This window comes from Candoia aspera, chromosome 17 (assembly GCF_035149785.1).
Source record: "Candoia aspera isolate rCanAsp1 chromosome 17, rCanAsp1.hap2, whole genome shotgun sequence".
NCBI lineage: Eukaryota > Metazoa > Chordata > Lepidosauria > Squamata > Boidae > Candoia > Candoia aspera.
In genome coordinates this window covers 2,542,495-2,567,472 of record NC_086169.1, presented here as the reverse complement: position 1 = coordinate 2,567,472, position 24,978 = coordinate 2,542,495, and the positions used below count along the sequence as shown (strand labels likewise).

The following is a 24,978-nucleotide window of genomic DNA, read 5'->3' as shown; positions in this document are numbered from 1 at the left end:
TTGGAAAGACTTTTTTTTTTTAATTGGGTACCAACCCATTCTCTGAAAGGGCTGGGCTTATCTCAGCCACTGCTTCCCATCAGTCCGGCCTATTTTTCGCACAAAGCCTTGTTGTAAATCATGGCCATGGCGCCGAGGAAGGCGGCATATTCTTGAAAGTTGACGACCTCATCTTTGTTCCGGTCCAAGTCCTCCATCAGTTGTTGGATATCAGAGTCGTGCAGTTTCTAGCGTGGAAATGAAAGGACAAAATAAATGAACGTTGAGGCTTCCAAAATGGGAGGGGGTGGGAAGCCACGGCCAAGGCGTGGCTTTTGCGAGGGAGGGAGGGAGGGTGCCAGAAGAGTTGGCGTCACTCGAATCAAGTTGCTAGTCCTCGTGGCCAAAAAAAATGTTTCCCCCCTACTTCTTGCACTTACGGGGCCAATGGTCAGCTCTTTCACAATCAGTTCCTTCAACTCTTTCTTGCTTAGGGTGCTCTTGTCGCCGTCCTTTCCTGAATATTTGTGGAAAGTGGCAACCATGAAGCAGACGGCTTGATCCAGTGGTTTGGCCATGGTTGGAGATCAAAACTGAAACCGATCTGGGGGGGGAGAAATCAAATCTATTATCTATCCTCCGTTCAGCTTCCAGCAATTGGCAAAGCAAAACAACCGTCCCGTTTTTCCTTTTCAACCCTTCCCAGCAATTTACAACAAATTTTCAAATTCAGTTTTGGGCGGGAGAGTAAGCCTGCCTGTGAGAGGGAGGACTTTCAAATTTTTTAGTTTCTAAGATGGCATCGCTTCCTGTTCTGTTGGTTCTAACCCTAAACGGGGAAAGGAAACTTTAAGGCAGCGCCTTCCCGTTTTAAACGAAGCAGGATTGCTTTCATCCGGCTGGAACGAAAGGCGGGCTGGCTCGACTCGTTCTGAAAGCCGGTCCGAGGGGAGATCTTTCTTCCCCAGGGATAAGGGGTTGAAGACGGGGGATTCCGGGCATCATAATCTGTGTAGTCCACCCATCCGGTGGATCGTCCCAGATTTCTCCTTTTTCCCCTCCTGGGGAGCGGCCTGGGCTTCACAGAGGCCTTTGAAGTGGTATCAAAGCCTGTGATTTTATTTAATGATGATGCGGATGCTTTTAAGAGGATCGTAGCGAAGGTGCATCCTTCAGACTGGGCTGGGCTCCAGTTCCCCACCCCAAAAAGCTGTTCTTATCTGGATTTTCCTCCGGCATAGGGAGCTCTCTCTGTTTTCCCTTGGAGCCCCAATCGCCAGGAATAGTCTATCTTAAGTCCCCACCCAGCCTTTTCTCTCGCCTGACAATGCATTTTTCCCACGGCACCTTCCGTGACTGATGAATCCTTGCGGAGCCTCCCTCCCTCTGTGCCTTCTGGCATTTTCCTCCTGCCTGGAATATTCTGATCTGCGTTTAAGGGGCTCCCAAAGGTCATTTAGCTGAACCCCGGTTTGTGGCAAGAGCTAACCAGAAAATTCCCGCTTCCCTGATAATGCATGGTCCACCCTGGTGTAACACCAGCGTTGGGGCCTAAGGAAAAACACAGCTCCTCACCCCCCAGACCACAATTCCTGCAAGGCTCAAAAGCCGTCTTTGTAGAGACGATTTTGCCGCCCAAAAGCAAATCAACCAGCCGGCCTTTGCTGGCACAAAGGGCAAAGTGTTCTCAGCGCCGTGTTTGTGAGCAAGTTGTGTGTCCTTTGGCCTTGCTCAGGGAGACAGGACCCAGGATTTGGGAGGCTTCGGACCCTCCCCGGAAAAGTCCCAAAAGAAATCCCTGCCAAGATTTTTTGCTTTGCAAAAAAATCTGCAGTTTGCAAACTTTTCTGCAGAAAGCCCATTAACCGTCCCTTCCCTCTGGTGCACGGAATTTTTTTTCCAACCTATGCCTTTCCCTTCCCTTCCTGCAATCTCACTTTTGAGAAGCCCCGGGCTTAATTTAAGCCGTGATTTGCTGGCACCGCACCGCCACCTCCCAAGCCTGTCTTGCGAACTGTGACATCGCGTGAACGCTCGGGGCAGTGCAGGGACCTGGCTGGTGCTTCTTAGTCTCCAAGGAGCGCCAGGAAATAATAGAAAAACCAAATTCCTTCCTCCCTTGGCAATCACACCACCCTCAGCCCGGCTCCGATCAGAAATGACCAAAGGCAGCAATCTGCAGGTTGGGGGGACATTTCCAGCGACGGAAAGGCTCTTTTCTCGGAAAATGGGGTTGGCGTCCTCCCTTTCCGTATGAGTGGACTGCCTGTATTTTTCATCTCCCAAAACAAGGAAAACCACCTGCTCTTTCCCAATTCGATGCTCTTCCTGCAGCAGGCGCCCAAGCCCGTTCGCCCCTGCCAGCTCGCGAGTCGGTTTCCAAACGGACAGCCTTAAAACGCTGAGCCATCTCTCTCTCTTGTCTGTGTGTGTTTTTTTTTAAAGAAAGAACGGCCTTTTCTCCAAAGGAAACACGGCTTTTGAATGGACCCCATCGCGGGGAGCTTTCCTCTCTCAGGTTTGCCAAGGGCGAAGCGAAGGAGGAGACGGCGTGTGGGATCTCCATCCGAAGCTGGGAAGACCTACCTCCGAAGTTTGCACCCTTTTCTCCAATTTTCCGACCTCGTGGGGTGAGGAGCGTGGGGGGCGAAAGGGAAAGGATTCCAAGCTGCCTTTTTTTTGTAAAACTGAAAGGAGAAGCTGCGCCCCCTTCCCTCCCCAAATTCGACTCTTGGTGCGTTACTGGCCTTCCCCACCAGGTGACGCAAGGGAATTTGGGAATCCTTGGAAAGTTAAGGTTGCAGGCGGGCTCTGTGCATGTGTGTGTGTGCAATGTGCATGCGTGGTGGTGGCAACTGCCCCACCCTTGGCGTGTCTTTTACTCCCACCACACCCATGAAACGGGTGAGGTCTGGGCACCCTGGCAAGATGGCTGGGAGGGCAGAGGGCATCTCCGGTGGGGCCCCCCAGGGAAGCAGCTTGGGTGGGGCGGACACGGAGCCCCCTCACGTATCCAGTGGCCCAGCTGCTGTGGAAAGACCCCGTCCCGGAGACCTGGTTGGCATGGGTATTATTCTTCTTAATTTAAATTCATTGGCTGCCCAACTGCAGTGGATTCTGCCAGGAGCATGGCGGCGATGCGCTCTGCACATGCTCTAGGAACAAGGAGGCAGCAGCTGCCCCATTGGGGGAATGATCCTCAAAGGTCTTACTTACGCTTTTTTTCCTGCATTGCCTTGGAAAGTCCCCCTGCCTTGGGCGGAGGAAAACATCCCCAGACTGGCTGGGCCGTTTTTGCAAATATCTTACCTTTCCAAAGAAACTTTTCCTCTGGGGCGGGGAGGAAGGCCCCTGTCCCCGGCGGTCCCCAAATTCTTCCCAAATCTCGGAAGAAGAAAAGAGGAAAACGGGGAGCGAGAAAATGGGAAGAAGGGAGGGAAAGAAGTAACTTACCCCAAATGATGTGCTGTTAGGCTCCTGGACAAGGGGAAGCGTCGGGCCAGGCCAGTGGGGGGAGCCCAGATTTATCAGGAGGGGTGTGGCCTGGCCCTGCCAGACCTGGCCCCCAAGAGACATCTGACTGGATGGAATAGGAGAAGCCCTTCCCCCTGTTGCATACCTCACATCCTGCCTTTATTTGCTGCTATTACATCAGATGCAGGTCGAAACACCTCCCCCCCCACTTTTTTTTGGATGGATGTGGGGGAAGCCATTCCAGTGGTTTTATCCTGAGGGCTAGAAACTTGAACTTCTCCCTCGCCTCCTGTTTTTTCTCTCCTCCCTGCCCTCTTTCTCAATTCTCTCTCTCTCTCCATCTTAATTCCTCTCTAGATGCCTATCTGAGAAAATTAGATTCTGGGTGGTGGGGTGTTTCTTTAATGGGAAAAAGTCTCCCGCATTGAGTAAATGTCCCTCCGTCTTCGGCTGCCTGGTTTCAGGGCAAAGCCCTCCCATAATTACCTGGATGAGTGGAGGGAGGTTGGCGTCTGCGTGTTGTGTGTGCACATTTTTTCTGCTGACCTGGAAACGGCAGAGTTGGGGCTTTGGGGGGGAAGTCACAAAAAGCCTAAAACCTTCATCCCATCTCAGTTTGGGGGGTTTTCTATGGTGGATGACCTGATTTTTCGCCCACTTCCAGCTGTGGGTGGCCTGGAAGGGATTTTGCTGCAAAGTTGCGCGTTTTGACGCCCGGCTCTCCCCCGACCGATTTATTTTTATATGCGGCTCCTCCAAACCTGCATTTATATTTATATTCAACACAGTCCAATTATGCGTCGTCGTTGCTGTTTTAAATCCTCTTTAGGCCCCCAAAGTATTTTAAGTTCCTTACGGGGGGACTTAACCGAATTCGGGGTCGGTTCTCGCGGATTGCAAGCCAGGGCCTGTACACCTGTGATGCATTTCTCGGTTTCATCTACTGTGGGCGGAAGAATTATTTTTCCACCCCCCAGAAACTTTTCTGCACGGCTACTGAGGTCACTTTTTGCACTGAAATTCCCTCGGACCTTGCTTTATAAAGTTCCCACAAGCAGAATCGATGGGGAACCACATGATTTGTTTAACAACCACGTGGTTTGCTTAATGACTGCGGTGATTCGCTTAAGGGCCGAAGCAAAAAAGGTCATAAAACCGGGTTGGATTTGCTTAATGACTGCTTTGCTTAGCAGCCAAGATTCTGGTCCCAATTGTGGTCATTAAGCGAGGACCCCCACAGTTTGCACAGCCAACAGGCCAGATTCCCACTGTCATTTTGCCAATGCTTCCCTGCCACATTGCTGCACTCCTCCACCCTCCAAACAAAATAGGATCCTCGCCTTGGCTGGGGAAAGAAGTAAGGCACAGATAGATAGATAGATAGATAGATCTTTATTTATTTAGAGATGCCTGTTAAAGGACTTGATGGGGGCTTTCCTTCTGCCCCGGCCTCTACTTGGCATCCTGTTGGAAGAATTCATTGTAGGACATGCAGAGGGCCGAGAGAAAACCTGTGTACTCCTTGAAATCGATCTCGTCGTCGTTATTCTTGTCCAGAGTTTCCATGAGCTTGTCGATCCCCCGGTCCTTCATTTTCTGCAAGGGAGGAAAGGGCTGGGTTCGAGCGTCGCCCACAGCCATAATATTCGCTGTTGGGTTGTGGCGCAACGGGTCTGGCGAGCTGAGCCAAGCCCGTTGGAGTCCAGCATATGGTTTGCTTCACTGCTTCAGCCCCTTGGGGCTAATAAACCTCCCATGGCTTGGGGTGAAGTGCAAACTCAGCTTGGGGTTCTAGTCCTCATGATTCTGAGGCCCAGGTTGGTTTGAGGAGTGCGGACCATCCAGATATCTATATCTATATATATATCTGGATGGTCCGTGCTCCTCAAACCAACCTGCAAAATGTCTGTCTGTCTGTCTATCTATCTATCATCTCTGTCTGTCTATCTATCTCTATCTATCTATCTATCTATCTATCTATCTATCTATCTATCATCTCTATCTATCTATCTATCTATCTATCTATCTATCTATCTATCTATCTATCTATCATCTCTGTCTGTCTATCTATCTATCTATCTATCTATCTATCTATCTATCTATCTATCTATCTATCATCTATCTATCTATCTATCTATCTATCTATCTATCTATCATCTCTGTCTGTCTATCTATCTCTATCTCTATCTCTATCTCTATCTCTATCTCTATCTCTATCTCTATCTCTATCTCTATCTATCTCAAATGCCCCGGTCTGCCTCTGCCGTGCAACCACCCAAGCCTGCTTACCTCTCCTAAGGCCAGCTCTTTTTTCACCAGCTCCTTCAGCTCCTGCTTGCTCAAAGTAAACTTGTTGCCTTCTTTCCCCGAGTATCTGTGGAAGGTGTATACCAGGGTGGCCAAGGCCTTCTCCAGCGGCGTCTCCATAGTTGGCGGGCACCAAACGGGATCTGGTGCCAGGAGGGAGAGGAGAAAGGAGGGTCTAGCGCAGTGTTTCTCCACCTCGGCCACTTTAAGATGGGTGGACTTCAACTCCCAGAATTCCCCAGCCAGCTTTGAAGTCTGGGAGTTGAAGTCCACCCATCTTAAAGTTGCTAAGGTTAAGAAGCATTGGTCTATCAGTTGCAAGGGATCGGCAGGGGCGGCGGTTAGCCTCTCCCCAGATCCTCTGATCCTGATCCGATTTGACTCTCCACGTTCGGTGCCCTAATTTCAGTCCACCCGTTTTATTTTTGGCCTCCGTAGCAACCCAGCCTGCGTATTCAGCTTTCTCTAGTTAATTCACCTTTTAAAAAAAAATGCCAGTTTCCCTGTTGGTCCTTAGTTGGTCCCATTTGCCCAATGTAAGCTCTTTCGGTGTACTTTTTTTTCTGATGTAAGTTCTTTTTTTTAATTTTTCCTTTGAATGTAATCTCCCTATTTATGCAATTTTGGGGGGTGGGTGGAGAGGGGGTACGTTCTTTCCTAGAGGCACTGTGCATGAAGCCTTTCTTCCGTGTACACTGATTTCTGATCAACGAAAGCCATGGATGCTTTGAAAAGAAATGCTTTCTTTAAATGTATGTATGTACATATTTTTAAAACTCTCTGCAGCTCCAGAATCTCCCTTAACAGCAGACTGCCTTACCGGACTACGGCATGCTGTAAGGCAAGGGCAGGCGTTTTGTTGAAAAGGGGCCAAGAGCTTGAGATGGAAGGCTCAAGCAAGCGAGCCAGGTTGCATGTTCGCAAAACCACGCCGGATCTTGGCCACCATTTTTCTACTCACGTGGGTAAGTGTTTTGCTTACATCCCAATCTGACACACCCCTAGGGGGGTCGGCTCTAGTCTGCTGGCTGTGGATGCTGGAAGTTGGAATCCAGCCCTTCTCCAGAGAACTTGGAGCTGGGAGAAATGTTTAGGTGGGAGGTTGAAAACCGAGGAGGCCTTGCAAAGGAACATGAGAAATGAAGATAATCATTGTGCAACTTAAGAAAGTGGGAAGTGAGCAGATGTGTAACGCCCTTCTCTCCATGTGATTTCCTAATAATGGTGCTTGGAGTGTCTGCCTATGCCAGTGATGTTTGCTTGGGGTGAATGGGCATTTCCTTGTAGCTAAGTCACAGGTCCCCACATCTTCAAGTTGCCAAGTTTGAAAAACCTTGCTTTATGCTGTAACCCTCCGTTCCAGCTTGCAGAGCAATTAAAAAGTGTCAATCTGGGGCTTGGAGGGCGAAGCTGGCTGGGTGCCCTTCAGCCTCCCTCCGCTTGACCTGCCTCACAGGGCTGTTGAGAAGATGAATTGCAGCTGGACAGCGGAAGGGAGAAGAAGCCATCCCATCCAAGCAGAGAGATATAATCAACTAACCTGGAGAAAAGCAATAGATTTAGGTGCCTGTTTTTCCCATCAAAGAGTTTTGCACTTTCCGCTTTTATTGCTCAGCTGCAACAGCTCGAAAGGCCCAGGCTGAAACTCTAACACACACACACACACACACACACACACACACATCCCTGAATCAACATGTTTTAAAGCTCAGGCTGTGCTCAGATTCCTTGCCAGGGCCCCAGGGAATGCAGTAGAGGGACCTATGTAGAAAGAAGAACAGGGATATACGGCTTGCAAAAACACAGTTTTTGCAGTTTTTACAAGAACGGCCCAGTAGGGAGGAAGGCAGAGGTGCAGGACAAACCATCATGGCCACTGTATCTTTAAACTCTTTTTCTTTTTCTTTGGAGCAAGATGGGCTCAAAACTTCAGGCCTGGATGTTCAAGCTAAGCAGGCACCCAGCTGGGAACTGTGAACACCTGCCAGCACCCAAATCCCACCGGATTTGCACACCTATAGGGAATGGGGCCTCCAGCTAAGTAAAATGGCGAATCATATTAAGCTGGGTAAATAGGTACAAATTTGAAAAAGCCACCGCCTTGCCCAAACATTAAGCCAGCTCAGAAATAACTAATCCATCCTTATAACCCTGGCCAACTTCGCAGTTGGTTTAAATTTCCTGCTTAGCAACTGGTGCGGCTTTCAGAGATGAAAAGATTTGTGAATGAGTTTAATCAACAAGAGTAAGTTGGCATTTTACAATCCATTGAATAATTAGGTGTGTTCAGAGTGCAGACTTTATCTCCAAGAGCCTTGGAGCAATCTGAAGAGGGAAATTGGTAATTTATAGGCTCTGCCCGAAAGACTGATTGCAATAAACTTTGAATTTAAAAAAATCTCATCTCTCTGGTTCCAAGACTCTATTAATATTCTTTCTATCCCAGAGTTGCTGGGAGCTGGGCAGTAAGAGCGGCGAAATGGCAGTATTTCTCCGGTCTTACTGCACCCGCAGATTGCCGTCCGACGGCCCTGTTTAAGATCACATGCACCCTTTTGGGGAAGGTGGGCCCAGTGGCAAACCTACAGGGCCATGCGGAAGAGTTTTCTGAGCATCTGCAGGATAAAATCACTCGGATCCGGTCTAAGTTGGACTCCATGCGTGAAGCAGGGTCTGTGGAGATACCGAGGGAACGTTTTAGCCTTGTTATCTGGGAGCAGTTTGATCCGGTTGGACCCGAGGAAGTGGACAGGATCCTCCGGATTGTGAATGCCACCACCTGTTATTTAGATCCATGCCCCTCCTGGCTGGTGAAGGCAGCTCGGGAGGTGACGTGCGGTTGGGTCCAAGCGATGGTAAATACATCCTTGAGGGAGGAGGTGTTCCCGGTCGCCTTTAGGGAGGCACTGGTGCGCCCCCTCCTCAAGAAGCCATCTCTGGACCCAACTGTGCTGGACAATTTTCGTCCAGTCTCCCACCTCCCCTTTTTAGGGAAGGTGGTTGAGAAGGTGGTGGCGTTACAACTCCAGAGGGTCCTGGAGGAAACGGATTATCTGGACCCCTTTCAGTCAGGATTCAGGCCAGGATATGGGACAGAGACGGCATTGGTCGCCCTTATGGATGACCTCTGGCGGGAGCGGGATGGGGGCAGTGCATCCATCCTGGCTCTCCTTGACCTCTCAGCGGCTTTCGATACCATCCACCATGGTATCCTTTTGGGTCGGCTCAGGGAGTTGGGGCTGGGCGGCGTAGTTCTGTGCTGGTTACCTCCTTCCCCCAGGGCCGGTCCCAGTCGGTGGTGATGGGGGGGAGAGATCCAGCCCTCGACCCCTCCATTCTGGGGTGCCGCAGGGTTTGGTTCTCTCTCCTCTCTTATTTAACATCTACATGAAACCACTGGGTGAGATCATCCGTCACCACGGGATGAGGTATCATCAGTACGCCAATGATACCCAATTATACATCTCCCTCCCGGGTGAGGTAAGTGATGCAGTGACTGCCCTTTCTCGGTGCCTGGGGGCTGTGGGGGTCTGGATGGGGAACAACAGGCTTCGGCTGAACCCTGGTAAGACGGAGTAGCTGTGGGTTGATGGGGCTTCATCTTCCGGGAAACTGTCATCTTTAGTTCTGGATGGGGTGGCACCGCCCCAGACAGACCCAGTGCATAACTTGGGGGTCCTCCTGGACTCACGACTCCTGCTCGAAGAGCAGGTGGCAGTCGTGGCCAGGAGGGCCTTTGCGCAACTTCGGGTTGTGCGCCAGTTACGCCCGTTCCTGGATCATGAAGCCCTCTGAACAGTCACTCATGCCCTGGTTATCTCCCATATAGACTACTGCAATGCGCTCTACATGGGGCTGCCCCTGAAGAGTATCCGGAAGCTTCAGCTGGTCCAAAATGCAGCCACGCAGGCTATTTTTGGTGCCCCTAGGTGGGCACATATAACACCGTTGCTGCGCGAGCTGCACTGGGTGCCAGTTTGCTTCCAGGTTCAATTCAAGGTGTTGGTTATCACCTTTAAAGCCCTACATGGCACGGGGCCAGGTTACCTGAGGGACCGTCTCATCCCCATTACATCAGCCCGCCCCACCTGATCATCCAGAGAGGGCATGTTGCGGACCCCGTCCATAAGAGAATTTCATCTGGCAGGGTCCAGGAAGCGGGCCTTCTCTGTGGTGGCCCCCACTCTCTGGAGTACCTTGCCCCCGGAGGTGAGGCAGGCCCCTTCTCTCCTGACCTTCTGGAAGGCCCTGAAGACCTGGTTTTGCCGTCTCGCCTGGGGCGGGAAAGTGGGCAACCATTCTTGGGGATGGCTCGCACCCTAGAGGCCCTCCCACCAGCCTGGATTTTACATTTCTCTTGGATTTTATTTATTTATTGGGTTTTATTATAATTGTTTTATGTGATTTTAATGTTTATGTTTTATGGGGAATGTTATTGTAAACCGCCCAGAGTCCCTCTTCTGGGGGAGATGGGCGGTGGCTAAATATGAGTAATAAATAAATAAATAAATAAATAAACATAAATTTAATAAGATGATGATGACGACAACGACGACGGATAACCAGGAATTACTGGGAGCCTACAAGCAGGATGTAAAGGCAAAACCCTTTCCTTCCAGCTTGTTCTCCAGAAACCAGGATTCTGAGATAGACTGCTACTAAACCTGGAGGCTTGGCTGCATTCCCCTGTCTAACAGCTGCTAGAAAAAGGCAGGTAGGCAGGAAACACTACAAAAGGCAAATGCACTGAAAATATAGAAAGGCAAGTATTCCTGCCACTTAATTGGGGGCTGGGCCACAGTTTAGCATGAAGCTGTGTTGCACCCAGCAATGAGAAAGAAAACGTTTAAAATTGGTATCAGATAAAAGCAACTTACCAAAGAAGAACACAGATGGGCTTGAGAGGCAAAGCAGGGAATTGGGTGTGGCGTGTAAATTATCTTCTTATACGCATTGTGGGGGGTCCCTAGAGACTGATGCTAGCAGAAAGGAACATGGGAAATTCTCCCTGCCAGCGAATGCCCTGAGGGACCCATTGCTTTGCACCTTTTGTTCACATTTGTTTGATCTCAGATCAAAACTCCCCAGATTTCAAGCTGCCTGATGCCCCGTCCAGAACCTCAGACCTCCCTGGCAGGGGAATCATTTCCAAAATTTGCCCAGACACATTCTGAGCCCCTTGCCTTCCTCCATTTTTAACATGCATTTCCTCTCCTGTTTTTTTTTTTCTTTCAAAAAAGACTTTCTTCTTTCATATAATTTTTATTGAAAGTTTTAAGAGCAATTATAAGAACTGATACAAACTAAAATAGAACAGAAAGAAAGAAAGAAAGAAAAAGAAAAATAGAAGGAAGTAGGAAAAAAGATATAAAGATATAATGGTTTTTCATATATAAAGTTTTTACTGAAAGTTGTAAGAGCAATGATAGGAGCTACAAACTAAAACAGAACATTGAGAATGAAAAGGAAATAAATAAAAAAACGAAAAGCGTGATAAGGAAAAAAAGGAGAAGGAAGTAGAAAAAAATAGATCAAGATATAATGGGTTGTTTATATATATAATTTTTAATGGAAGTTTGAAGAGCAATAATAAGAACTAATACAAACCAAAATAGAAAAGGAATAAAAGAACTAAATGTACGATAAGAGAAAAAGCAGCAGTAGAAAAAAAAAGATATAAAGAGAGATTTAGAGATACAATTAAAAAAAAAAAAGACTTTTAAAGCTTTGCATCCGTTTTGTGACCAGCAGCAATTTAACGAGTCCCGTTTTCCCTTTGTTAATTTTTTGAAGCTGAAGAAGGGCAGTGTTTGCCAAATATAGTCTGATCTTAGTATATGGGGACAGTCATGGCTGGAATTAAAAAAAGAGAGAGAGAGAGAGAGAGAGAGAGCCATTCCCAGGGCTTTTAGCAGCATCTCTCCTTCGATTCCACTGGGCAGAACAAACAGGATGCAGGAGGCAGGTGGGGAGGCTGTTGCTTAGCAACGAAGGAAGCCAGGGCCCAGGGCAGTGATGCAAAAGATGCCGGGGCAGAGTTTGTGCTGGGAGGGAAAAGAGATTAAAGTTCTTGCTTCTTGCGGAGTTAGCCTCTTTCGGGTTGGAAGACGGGGCTGTTTCCTTGGATGTCAGATAAAAGGAGCGATAGAAATAAAAATGCAGCGATGTCAATCGGGCCCGGTGGAAGGGATGGGAAGGGAGGGGCAGGTGCAGCTAGGATCAAGGGCGGCCTAAACAGCACAAGAGATGAGAGAGGATTCAAGCTGGTTGGCTTGCTTGAGCTTGACGAAGGAAGAAACGTGGGTTTGGGCACCACACAAGCCACCCTTGGCAAACCGCGCTGGGTGGGTCCGCAGGGCCAGCTGTTCTAATTTCATGTAAGCGCGATTATGGCATAGAAGTGGGGGCTCATTGCACGACAGCAGCAATAACAAATTCCAGCTCCCACGCTGGAAATTACAATTCTGCCTCCCTTTCCAGAGGAGGGAAATCCTGACTGGGGGGAACACGGAGCGTTGCAGTGCCTCCCTTGCTAATCTTCCCCCAAGGGCTTGCTAATTTATTGGGGTGGGGGACGGCGATGTGGAAGAGACCATGCTCAAAAAGAGCATGGCAGTTTGGCTGGCACGCTGCCTGAGAATCTTCCAAACACTTGCTTCAACGTTTAGTTGCAAAACCTCCCTCCCTCCTCTCATTCCTTCCTTATTTCCCCTCCCTCCCTTCCTCCCTTCCTTCCCTCTTTCCTCTTGCTTCCTTCCTCCAGCCCTTCCTCCCTCTTTCCTTTCCCTCCCTCCCTCCTCTCTATTTCCTTCCTTCCTTCCTTCCTCCCTCCCTCCCTCCCTCCCTCCCTCCCTCTTCCCTTTCTTCCTTTCTCCTTTCCCTCTTTCCTCTCCCTTCCTTCCTCCAGCCCTCCCTCCCTCCTCTCTATCTCCTTCCTTCCTTCCTCCCTCCCTCCCTCCCTCCCTCCCTCCCTCTTCCCTTTCTTCCTTTCTCCCTTCCCTCTTTCCTCTTCCTTCCTTCCTCCAGCCCTCCCTCCCTCCTCTCTATTTCCTTCCCCCTCTCTCCCTCCCTCCCTCCCTCCCTCCCTCCCTCTATCTCCTCCATCCCTCCCTTCCTTTCTCCCTTCCTTCCTTCCCCCTTCCCTCCCTTCCTCCCTCCCTCCCTTTCCCCCTTCCCTCCCTCCCTCCCTCCCTTCCTTCCCCCCTTCCCTCCCTCCATCCCTCCTAAATAAGGCAGCCCCATCACACCGCCCCCAGCGGCCTTTTGCCCCATCTCAGGACTGACTCTCCTGTTCTTCTTCCTGCTTGGTCTTTCCGGCTGCCAAATTTGAAGCGAGCTTTGCAACAACGCCTACGCTGTCTGCCCAGTGGGCCACGGTAATCCGCTAAGGATGTTCCGCTGATGGGGGTCGCTTTATTTTGCAACAACAAACGCCGAGGTGGCCTGAACCGAACTTCCAGGTTTCTCTCCTAAGAAGGAAGGAGTGTCCCGGATGAACAGGCTTTTAAGAAAACAAAGAAAAGTGAAAGCATTTGTGCAAAACCCACCCGAGTGTGTTTCATCCCTGAAGAAGGAGGAATATGAGAATAGAATAGAATAGAATAGAAAGAATAGAATAGAATAGAATAGAATAGGATTGCTCCAGAGAGGGCCCATGTTCCCATTTTTCTACATACATTTCTCCAAACAATACAGTATCATTTTCAGTTCCTTTTCCTCAAATTTATGCATTTTGGCATGCACTTAATTTTGGAATGTTTTTCTTTTCACAGACATTCGGGGGAGCTGGAAATTACACCCCCCAAATTAGGTGACGCAGATAGCAGCTCTCTCATTTCTGTACACGTCTGAGACAATTTGGTAAGTTTCTAGTAAAATGTAAAGTGAACTCATTTTTCCATCTGCTCTGTGACTCTAGCAGACCATGACTTGGCTTCAGGTTAATGCACTGTTTCTCAACCTTGGCAACTTGAAGGTGGGTGGACTTCAATTCCCAGAATTCCCCATTCCCCAACCACCCAGAATTCTGGGAATTGAAGTCCACCCATCTTCAAGTTGCCAAGGTTGAGAAACACTGGGTTAATGTACACTTTCCTTTTTTCCAACCAAATCTTCTTCTGATTATTATATCATCAAGTTTAGTGTTCTAATATCATCAGCGATAACAAATTCTGCAGCTGCTAACTTTCTAATCCTGGTTTCTTTTTAGTTTGTGTGCAGTTTAATGAATTGGCCTGCAATTATTGGACCGTTTCAAAACGGAACCCAATCGATCCGTCGACATGGTGGACAGTTTTATAAATCTGGGGATTTCGGACATCCTCTAAATGTCCTGAACTCCAGTGTCCATTGTTCCCAGCCCATTAGGACCCAAGCAGAACCCAAAGGCTTTTTTGAAAGCAAATTTTATTTTGTTTGTTTTGGGGGGGGGGAAACGAGGCAATTGCTATTCTCCTTGCTACAGAGACCCCCAATTCAGAAGCTGTTGCATCAGTAAGGCTATGGGGAAGAAAGTGGATGAGAACTCACGCGCCTGTGCCCGCCTCTTTGCACACTGGCCCGCTCTTTAGTTCCACGCCACGCTTCATTTCTGGCGCGGCGTCTTGTCCGGGAAGCTGTGAAAGAAATCATTGCACGCCATGGCGATGCAGGCGAGGAATGTGGCATATTCTTGGAAGTCCACCTGGTTATCCTTGTTGCAATCCAGGTTGTTCATAATCTTTTGGAACGCCGATTCGTCCCTTTTCTTCTGCGGGGGAGAAAATTGAGCCTTTACATTTGGGAAGTGGGCTGGGATTGGCCCCCGGCTTCATTCATGGAAGGTTGCCAGGTTAGTTTCAGATGGTGATTTGTTTGGGGGAGCACAAACCAGGATTTGAAAAGGTGGCTATCGGTTGAGGAAACCTGATTTTACAATTTGGCTATGAATTAATCTGGAGGATGGGAGGTGAGGTGGGAGGAAGACAAACCAGGGCTTAGCTGATTAATCCAGAGTCACAGGGCCTGCTACCAAGACATGTGTGTGTGTGTGCAATTTATTTCTCCTTTGGGCATTTTCTTCCCCTCTAATTTGTTGGCAAAATCACATCTGCCCGTGCATTAGATGTGCATCCTTGTTTCGGATTTGTGGGCTCAGAAATGCCCTGAATGGATCTGACCAGATTGGTTGTTGCTCATGACGGTTTATGTGGTGGGATCGCTACCCACTCAGGAGCTGACGGGGGTCCTCTGTCCAATCTTGCTGGCCAGCCTCGCCAACCTCTTAAAGGCAGGGAGGACGCTGAGCTCTGTGCAGGTCGGTTTGGCGTTCTACAGCAGCTGCGGAACTCCCCGCCACAGGAACTCACACGTATATCATTATTAGATTTATGTAGGAAAAACCACAGCCCTGCATTTGAAAAACCAGGCCAGCACATTTCTGGATTTGGGGAAAGGGGGATTGCCAGAAGCTTAATAGATAAGAGAGAAAAGTTATCAGACGCATTTCCTGGAGTTTGGTTTTCTTGGGTCAAAATGCTGCATCTGGTGCCCTGGGCAAGCACTCTGTTGACTGCGCACTATTTCTCAGCAAGGAGCAGATCCCTTTCCGAGTTTCTGCGCTGCGTCCACAGACGTGTGGGCGCATCTCGTGCTTTGCAGAAATAAATACGAGAGAGACCCCAACGGGTGATCCGCTGCTCTGAAGCCTGAAAGGCCGAGTCACAGCGGAGAGTTGGGCGCAAAAAAAATTGTTCAGCCTAGCTGCATCCAACCGGATGCACAACAGAGAAAGGAGAGGGAGGGAGTTGGGTAGAAATTCTGCCACGGGGGCATGTCTTTTTTTTTTTTGCAAAACGCCTGTGTTTTTGCAAAATGCTGCAAGGGAGCAATTCTGTTTTGCAAAACACCCAGTCCTTCCTTCCTTCCTCCCTCCCTCCCTCCCTCCCTCCCTCTCTCTCTCTCTCCTTCCTTCCTTCCTTCCTTCCTTCCTTCCCTCCCCTTTTGTTTTTTTAAGGCTCTGGGTAGCTGAATTAGGAACTGGGAAGACGGGGCTGATCCTCATTTGATAATTTGCAGAGCAAGGGTCAGCCGCTTGCCCCCTTGGCCCGATTCTCCAAAGTTCCCCGAACGCGGCTGATTTTCCTGCTCTGCTTAAAGCGACTCGTTTCTCTCTAGGCAGGAGCAGGGAGGAGAGGAGAGAAAGAGGTGGCAGGAGGAGACGACGAAAGGAGAGATACGCCCCCCTTGGGGTTAAACTCCGCGGGGTAATTCATTCCCCGGTTCACTTACGCTGATGAATCCGGGCAGCTGCTCCGTCAGCAGCAGCTTCAGTTCCTTGTTGTTGAGCTTGAACTGATCTCCTTCCTTCTCGGAATATTGGTGGAAAGTGAGAACCATGGTGTCCAGGGCTTTCTCCAGGGGGGTGGCCATTTTCGGATGCTGTTAAAATAGGATGGGCCGGGGGAATCAGAGGGAAGCGGTGGAAGTAAACGGCCCGTGCCCATGAGGCCCTGGCACAGTGTTTCTCAGCCTTGGCCACTTGAAGACGGGTGGGCTTCGACTCCCATGCTGGCTGGGGAATTCTGGGAGTCGAAATCCACCCATCTTCAAGTGGCCAAGGCTGAGCAACGCTGCTCTGGCAAGTGAAAGGGACCATTTGTGGGTAGGGGAAACAGCCACACCCCAATTCAAGAGGAAAATTCAGAGGAATTTGGCAGACCTTTTTTAATTTTTAAAACTTTCTCTCTCTCTCTCTCTCTCTCTCCCCCCCTTCCTTCCTTCCTTCCTTCCTTCTTTCCCCTTTCCTTTCTTTCCCCCCTCCCCTCCCTCCTCCCTTCCTCCCTCGATTCCTCTGCTTCCCTTCCCTTCCCTTCCCTTCCCTTCCCTTCCCTTCCCTTCCCTTCCCTTCCCTTGCTTGTCTTACTTTTCCCTTCCCTTCCTTTCCCATCCTCTCTCCCCTTCCCTCCTTCACTTGTCTTTCTTTCCCCTCCCTCCCTCCCTCCCAATATCTAAGCCCGTTGGTCTTTCCAGCCTTATGGAAGCCTATGAGGAGACAAAACAATTGCCAACTTTCATCTGGACGTGGAAACAAGCCCACCACTGACTCCTGCATTTAAGCCTACTTCTCAGAGGAACCCTCTTGGTGCTGGGCGGATCCTCTGCCTGGACTAAACCAGGGACAACCTGGCATTAAAACAATCCCAGCTTACCAGGGCGAGCCGGCCGGAAACTGATGCTCGAGGCGAGAGGGCAGAACAGAGAGACCCTGGCAATCCAAGCACACTTTGAAACCTTGGCTAAACTGGGCTTTTATTTTGGATATCCAGGGTACACCCACAACTCTCGAAAGAGACCAGTAGGAATCCGAGTGGTTTTTTCAGACTTTGGGTGGTGTCACGCTGGAAGGACTGTTTCCCCCTCCCCCCCCCCGAATTCCTCTGCCAATTATTTCCAGTTGTTTGGCACAGAAGGGGCTGGAAAAGGCCGTGGTTTGGAAGCCCAGAAGCAGCAGGAACGAGAGAGAGACGGAGACACAGAGAGAGAAGGCCAAACGCTTCTGCTTAGGGGGTGGATAAAAACCTAATGAATAAGGAGACTGATCAATAAACCGTATAAAGTTGGGGGTTGCATGAGCCAAGAAAGGGAAGGCAGGTATCGTCAGTGGGGCTTACGATTGAGAAAAATGGGGAAAGCTCTTTGGGTGTCTGCCTTCTGCCCCACCTACAGCAGATGGAAATTCAGAAATACGAATAAGTGCAGAAGCAGGGATAAAGCCCTATGATACGAAAACTCTCCTGTTTGTGCGTAGCCTTTAACTGGGTGAAACGGCGCGTCGTAGGGCAACAGTTTTTGAACGAAGGTGCCTCGAACGGGCTAACTTACAGAATGCGTCCGAAATCTGGGACCGTGACTCCCGTGGAATTGAAATTTGGCAAATTTTATAAAAGATTTTATGAGATAAAAATCATCATAGCACATTTTATGACCTAATACAAAAGGTCATAAAATGTTTCTTGTGGTCGACTCTTGATGTTTGTGCTGTACAGGTCAATATGAACGACGTGGACTATTTTCAAGGCAGATACAGGTGGTCCTCGACTTACGACCATTCGTTTTGCGACCGTTCAAAGTTACAACAGTGCTGGGAAAAGTGACTTACTGCCAGCCCTCGCACTTATGACCATCACAGTGTCCCACGGTCATGTGATCCAAATTCAGGCGCTTGGCAACCAGCACGTTTTTACAATGGGTGCAGCATCCCGGGGTCACATGATCGCCATTTGCGACCTTCCCAGCAGGTTTCCCACAAGCAGTGTCAAATTCACTTAGCGACCATGTGATTCACTTAATGACCATGGTGATCCGCTTAACAGCTGTGGCAGAAAAGGTCATAAAATTGGGTGTGACTCACTTCTTGACTCCCTCCCTCAGCAGCAGAATTCTGGTCCCAATTGTGGTCGTAAGTCGAGGACTACCTGTACATCCCTGAATATCTCCCTGAGTTTTTAAGAACTTTTCCAGTGAAGGCAGTGCATTAGAAGCTCTGCCACCGTTGAAGGCATCGAGGAACCTGGTATGGAAATATCTCTGAAAGGGTGACCCAACAGGTCACGGTTTGTCTAGTAGAGTCTAGAAAACTCCTGAACTGGATTCATGGACTACACAAATGCTGGTAACGAGACACGTTTTATTAACCTCAGGGATATACAAGTGGCTCTTTCGTGGCTCTTGCATATACAAGCCCGCAGCAGGATCTGGAGATGGCGGGACACGGGATGCATCCATGCGCCTTCCATGCCGGCTAAGCGAGGCAGGCCTCTCGGCCCACCCATCGATCTCTTTCCTCCGTGGCTAGAACGTCCATCTTCCCCCGTCCCCATCGTGAGCCAGCCGCCCCGACAAGGCCCATCCGTCCGTCCTCGGCACCGACCTCTTCATCGCGATAGTGTTTGCAATAACCTCACTACACGCGTGGCTGGACCACAGGAGCATCTCGGAAGTACAGGTGGAAGAAGGTGCAGGCCGCCGCGATGAAGCGGATGTATTCTTCGAAGTTGACTTCGCCGTCTCGGTCCATATCCAACAGGGTGCGCATCTCTTCAAAAGCCTTGCCTTTGACTCCCAGCTAGGATTTAAAAAAAAAAAAAAAAAGGGTGCGGGGAGGAGGTTTGAGCAAAACAGCAATAAAAACGGTCTGGATTTGCACAGCCTTCTAAACGAGGGTCAAATGGGGTTGGGGACTTTGCGGCCCTCTTGTGCGTACCCGGCCGCTGTTTTGGGAGGTTGTGTGAATGAATCACATTCAACCATACGGGTTTTCATTTGCTTGCTTGCTTGTCTGCGCAGACCTGTTTATGGTTTGTTCATTAGAGAGACATTGCAAACGTCGAGTTTTACACAGCCAGCCTGCATAGTTTGCATTTTTTAAAATCAAAAGCAAGTGGTTATGTTTCGGCTGGTTCAGGACTGGGATTCAAAGCACATCTGGTTTATAGAGGACTGTCAATTTCAAAGCATCTCCTCTTTAAAGGTATTTAAAGGACTAGATTATGATTTTTTTTTTTAAGATTTAAAGGACAAGATTATGCTGGTTCTTTCAGCAGTTCCGGTGGCTCATTTTGAGCCTGAATAAAATCTTTAGATTCAGGAAAAACTCATGGGCCTTTTAAGTAGTATTGGAATCTGTTCCTCGTTTCTCCCCCCTCTTTAATTCCATACCAGCTTCAGGTTTTTATTTTTACTTTTTTGCTGCGCCTGCAAAAGCGTGCACGTAGATTCAGATAAATTCATGCCCGTTTTTCCTAACTTGGGAGCTCTTTGGATCGGCATTTCTAGAACCTGCAAGCAATTTAGAATCTCGGGACCCTCGTCTTGACGAACATAGGCCAGTGTGGACTGTATTTCCCGTCCTCCTTTCTTTTTCTTTCCTTGGAGAGCCAGACTGCAAATTTTAGGAGGAGCCCCCATGCATGAGGGACGTGTCGGGGTTTGCGCGTCGGTGTCGAAACGCGGAAGGAGAAATTAGGGGGCTTTGAAAGACAAACCGGCTGTCTTTCTCCCTCCGTTGTACCTCAAAGGACATTGGGAATGGGTGGGGTAGGTACCGTTTGCAGGCTCGGAAGCTCGTTCTCCAGGAGGCTGCGTAGCTCCGCTTTGCTAAGTGTGTTTCGGTCACCTTCCTTCCGGCAGTAGCCTTGAAACGTGCTGACCAGCTTCCCCAGGGCCTGCTCCAACGTCCGGAATTGTTCCATCACTGATGCAAGCGGTCCTGTGGAAACAAGGAAAATATATCCTCAGCCTGCACACTTCCCCATCTTTCTCCCGAGTCCCACATTGAGGAGGCTGCCCGACCCACAGGTTTTACGGTGGCCCAAAGCGCCTTTCTCAGAAATAACGGAACAAGAAACGGAGATTCTACCACAGGTAGAATCTTACTCAACTTATGACCACAACTGGGACTGGAACTCCCATCGCTAAGTGGGGTGGTCATTAAGCGAGTCGCGCCTGATTTTACGACCTTTTTGCCACGGTTGTTAAGTGAATCGTGTGGTCATTAAGCGAATCTGGCTTCCCCCATTGATGTTGCTTGTCGGACGCCAGCTGGGAAGGTCTCAAGTGGCGGTCACGTGCCCCCGGGATGATGCAACCGTTGTAAATACATGCCGGTTGCCAAGCAGCTGAATTTTGATCACGTGACCGCAGGGATGCCGCGATGGTCGTAAGTGCGAGGACCAGTCGCCAGTCACTTTTTTCAGTGCCGTCATAACTTGGAACAGTACTAAACAAATGGTTGTAAGTCGAGGACTACATGTAAATTTAATTCTGTTCCATTAGGACTCATTCCTCTGTAGGCACTGCATTAGCTTGACTACTGCAGTTCTCTTAGATTTCTTTCACTTTCTGTGGCGATTTGGCCTCTGTGAATACATTTTTTTTATGCGGTGTTGTATTGTCCTAGTAAATAAGGACATGAAGTCCCTTGGTTTGCTAGAAGCCTTAAATCCATGAAAATGTCTGGTGGGTTTATTTATTTACTGTATTTTTATACCACCACTTGCTCCAGGGACTCACCATTAAATCCAAACACTCTCCAACAGATCAGAAAACCGGCATAAACAATCCAACCCCAGGAAAATCACCCTTTAAGATTGGAGCAGATACATTAACCTTTAAGGCCCGGTGAGATTCCTGCCAACCACTAATCCCTCAAGATAAAAATCAGAACACTGCCTTTTCTGAAAATCTTCAAGAGGCAGCTTTCACGGAAGCAGGATGTCGAGCTCCATGGCGCTGACTTTTGAAGATCCTTCCAGAAAATCTCTCCCCGAACGGTGCACCAAGAAGGATGTTTAGATTTATTTTATCTTGTATTTTTCATTCCCAGTTTTATTCCAACCCACTCAATTCCAGGGAGGACCAAACGATTTGGACACTTGAAACAGGAATGCATGTATTGACCCACAAGCATTTGTAGACGGTGCTGGATTGGGATTCACAGAAAACTATATAACACTACTTTTTTTTTTTTGGCTTTCAAGGTGCCCTTATTTACTCTGGACGCTTTTGGCTCCCGCTCTGAAAAAAAACCTGGCACACCCAATATATGGCAACCATCGATAAACATGACTTTTCCCTGCCCACCCCCTTTTGGAGAAAAAAAAGATATATATATATATATATATACACACACATACCAGCTGGGATCACCCACTTTAAGGATGTTCACAATGGCGACTTCATTAGGGAAGTTGGAAAGCAAATGGGACGAATTTCAGCTGGCAGCTTTCGAGGAGCCCACCTGTTTGCTGAGTTGGACAAGCAGGTTTTGCAAATGTGCAAGTCGATCGGTTCCACCCATCATTTTTGACACACCCAGCCCCGATCCACACCCAGCGTTGATCTTGCACCCTGAAAATGCTGGGCTGACTGTAAGACATTCCTTCGGTTGGGAATGTTGACTCCAAGGCCTGGGTGGGGTTCCCTGGTGTTTGGGCGTGAAACCCAAAGGTTGAGTCCTGGTTTGGGGACGATTCTTGGGCCAAAGGTGGAGTAGAACGGGACTGGATTTGGGGATGAGTAATGGGATCCCTGGAGCGGGGGGTAGCAAAGGTTAAGGCTCAACCGTTGACTTTTGGATCCATCCTTCCGTGGTGCTTTAAAAAGGCTGGTTTCCAGTTTGCAAAGCAGCCCATGACGTTGTGGAAACTGTAGGCTGCAGGCTGCAAATCCCATCATTTGGCAGGGGAGAATGGGCAGTGTAGTCGGACTCCCTGGAAGACGGCAGTTCGGGGAAGATGGGTGCGCTTACGGTGGGATGCTCCGCTTTGCGATCGGCCACAACATTCCCCATCTTGCCATTGTGTTTTTAAGATGCCTCCCAGCCACGATAGAGGGCACCGACATTTTAAAATACGTAAAGGAAGCAGGCACTGGCAAACCACTTCCGAAAATCCTTGCCAAGAAAACTGCATGGACATGACTGAACAGGAAAAAAAATAAAGCTGTAGATTGGGTATTTTCCAGGTTCTAACCCAAAACCTGGGAATCATAGTGTTATGTCAGAAGTTTTAAGCAAGGTGGGGTTTTTTTGAGGGGGGTTTTTGGCAAAGTGATAACCAGTTTGGGAAGCTTAAAACTTGCAAAAAGAACAGTAATAACAAGTGTTACTTCTCCTGCATCGTCATCTTCATCATCCTTTTCTCCTCCTCCTCCTCCATCTTCATCACTCTTCCTCCTCCTCCTTCTCGTTATTATTCCTCTCGTTACTACGTTGGGGTAAGTTTTTCCAAGGGAAGAAAACCTCCTCTGGATTTCAAGGATCAATATATTTATAATTGGTTCCCCCCCCCCCCCATGTTTAGCAATTCAGGGATTCCCAAGCAGAAGTGGTTAAGATAGCAACTTTAACTGACATTAAATAGAGAAATCTGTAGTTCCTGCTTCTAAATATGATGGGAACAAGGCTGGTTTCCCTGGAGGGACGGAGCTGGGAAAGAGGCTGGGTGGGTTTTATGAGAAAACAAGAGAGGAATTAAAAAAAGAAAGAAAAAAAGAACATCCATACTTGAGTGGGAGAAATGGAAAATGTGAGCAAGGATTGTATTTCTCTTTTTTCATATGCTTTCTTGAGAGAGAGGATTTTAATGGGAGCTTTTAACTGGCAGTGTTTTCTTTTTTTGTGTTTTAAAGGCCCAATTTCATCCATCACAAACAAGGTTTTTCCAAACCGGCGTCTTGGAAACTCAAGTTTCAAGCCTGAAGTGGCGACTTCCTGATTGTGGGGGGAAGAACAGGTGAACATCCACAATCTTGTTTAGGGTGAAGGAACACATCGCTTTCCACTTCTGAAATGTGAACATTTGCCGCAAAAGGGTTTGAGTCTTCGGTCCGGTGACTTCAAGGATGGCACTCAATTAGTTTTCAGTGTTTCTGCCTGGAAATGTTGAATCTGAGAAATTTTTGCATGAAGGACAGACTAACCTTCCCCTTGAAAACAAAGTTTCTAGTCCTCGTGATTCTGTAGAAGGCCTGATTTATGCAAGAAGCTGCCTTCCAACCAATCAGACCTTTGCCATCTATCATTAGTTTAGACCAGTGTTTCTCAACCTCGGCAACTTTAAGATGTGCGGACTCCAACTTCCAGAATGCCTTGGGAGCCCATGCTGGCTGGGGAATTCTGGGAGTTGAAGTCCACACATCTTCAAGTTGCCGAGGCTGAGAAACACTGGTTATAGACTCTGGGATTTTTCAGAACTGCAAATTTTTCCCAACCACACCTGGACATTTCTGAAGTTGGGATCCTTGACATACAAAGCCTGCACTCACTACAGCTGTGGTCCTCTCCCTGCAGCCCGCAAGGGCCATGTAGAACCTCCACATCCAGGAGCAGTCTATTGCTCAGCACTGTACAAATCTGCTTTTTGGGGATCCTGCAGTAGGTAGGGTGGCAAATATCCCGAGAAGGATGCAACACACATTGAGAACATGAAATTGGAAGTGGTGTAGACCATAGGCCTGACATTCACTTGCTTCAAAACCACCAGCCAAAGATCTGTAGGTTGTGATCGACAAGGGATAGGCGTTTGAAACATGTTTATTTGCGAATGGGGGGAGACTTGTGGGTCTTCATGGGACACGTAACACCCCAAATCCGCCCCGCCCCGCCCCCACAGCATCAGCCTCATCTCTTTCGATTGCTCTCGTCGGCACATTCCTGGAAGAATTCGTAGCACAGAGATGCGGTCAGCGCCAAGAAAACAGCATACTCCTGGAAATCCAACTCCTCGTCTCCGTTTTCGTCGAGTTTCTTCATCAGGACCTCAAAGCCACGCTCGTCGATCTTCCCCTGCGAGCAGAAGAGGACAGAAGCATGGTTGAAGTAAAGCCTGGCATCTTTTTTCAGACACTGCAATCGGAACAAAGGCAAGCCCAAGCGACCGTTGCCGCTCGAAGAGGTTCGGCGTCCAAACCGAGCTTCAAATACCGGAAGCAAGCGAGCCAAGGCATTCACTCTAAAATCTTACTTCGGCATCTTCCCAAGTTGGTGGAGCTGTACAAGGCAGGACAGAATTTCATATGCCCTCACCTGGACGAAGTTGGGCATCTCCTCGAGAAGCAGTTCCTTCATCTCCTGTTTGTTAAGCTTGTATTTGTCCCCTTCCTTTGCAGAATACTTATAGAAAGTTTCAACCATCCGTCCTAAGGCTTCTTCAAGAGGAGTGTCCATCTTGGGCCCTGGGGGAGAAGCGGAAGAACTTGAGATTTAGGACCAGGCTTTATGGCCAGCAGAAGGATTTTGGGCCTTAATTCACCTCTTGGATGCAAATTCTATCATCCTTTTGAGTGCAATACAAAGTGCACTTCCCCACTGCCACCAAGTTTCTCTGTTACATTATCTTAGGGCTGTGTCCTAATTTACAAAGCATCCGAGCGCCGCTTTCTCTGCGTGAAGGGTTTCCAGATTAAGTTGGGTGTAAAAAGTTTGGGAAAAGATGCTGTTCACAGCCTTTAGCAGCAGCCATGAGCTGTCCCCCCGTAAACCAAGCTGTAGGAATGCAAAGAAATTATAGCTAACATTTATAGGAGCTTACTCAGTTCTTCCCTCTTGAAGTAGACCAAGATGTTGACCCTTTGCCATAGAGTTCACAATCTGATTTTTAAAAAAAAAGATCCATGCACGAAAGTGCGTCTTAAAGCGGAACGTGCCCAAGATGCGTGAGGTTGAAGGAATCTGCTTGC

At 48.6% G+C, this 24,978-nt stretch overlaps 4 protein-coding genes across 4 annotated transcripts; all 4 read right to left on the bottom strand.

The window, feature by feature from the left end:
- LOC134506831 (uncharacterized) lies at nt 1–5,902 on the bottom strand. The gene is made up of 5 exons (XM_063317193.1): nt 5,743–5,902; nt 4,909–5,049; nt 3,289–3,363; nt 420–566; nt 1–227 (listed from the first exon to the last, which is right to left on the bottom strand). Exons 1-5 carry the CDS (start codon nt 5,878–5,880, stop codon nt 90–92), a joined length of 639 nt encoding a protein of 212 aa, XP_063173263.1. The 5' UTR covers nt 5,881–5,902; the 3' UTR covers nt 1–89.
- Nucleotides 5,903–14,166: 8,264 nt separating this feature from the next.
- Nucleotides 14,167–16,227, bottom strand: LOC134506615 (protein S100-A4-like). Its single transcript, XM_063316864.1, has 2 exons — nt 16,030–16,227; nt 14,167–14,509 (listed from the first exon to the last, which is right to left on the bottom strand). Exons 1-2 carry the CDS (start codon nt 16,168–16,170, stop codon nt 14,345–14,347), a joined length of 306 nt encoding a protein of 101 aa, XP_063172934.1. The 5' UTR covers nt 16,171–16,227; the 3' UTR covers nt 14,167–14,344.
- A 2,435-nt stretch (nt 16,228–18,662) lies between these two features.
- LOC134506614 (protein S100-A6-like) lies at nt 18,663–21,652 on the bottom strand. The gene is made up of 3 exons (XM_063316863.1): nt 21,435–21,652; nt 19,845–20,008; nt 18,663–18,865 (listed from the first exon to the last, which is right to left on the bottom strand). The coding sequence occupies exons 2-3, from the start codon at nt 19,989–19,991 to the stop codon at nt 18,704–18,706; spliced, it is 309 nt and encodes a 102-aa protein (XP_063172933.1). The 5' UTR covers nt 19,992–20,008; nt 21,435–21,652; the 3' UTR covers nt 18,663–18,703.
- Nucleotides 21,653–23,885: 2,233 nt separating this feature from the next.
- LOC134506616 (protein S100-A2-like) lies at nt 23,886–24,612 on the bottom strand. Its single transcript, XM_063316865.1, has 2 exons — nt 24,326–24,612; nt 23,886–24,085 (listed from the first exon to the last, which is right to left on the bottom strand). Exons 1-2 carry the CDS (start codon nt 24,464–24,466, stop codon nt 23,921–23,923), a joined length of 306 nt encoding a protein of 101 aa, XP_063172935.1. The 5' UTR covers nt 24,467–24,612; the 3' UTR covers nt 23,886–23,920.
- Between the last annotated feature and the right edge of the window lie 366 nt (nt 24,613–24,978).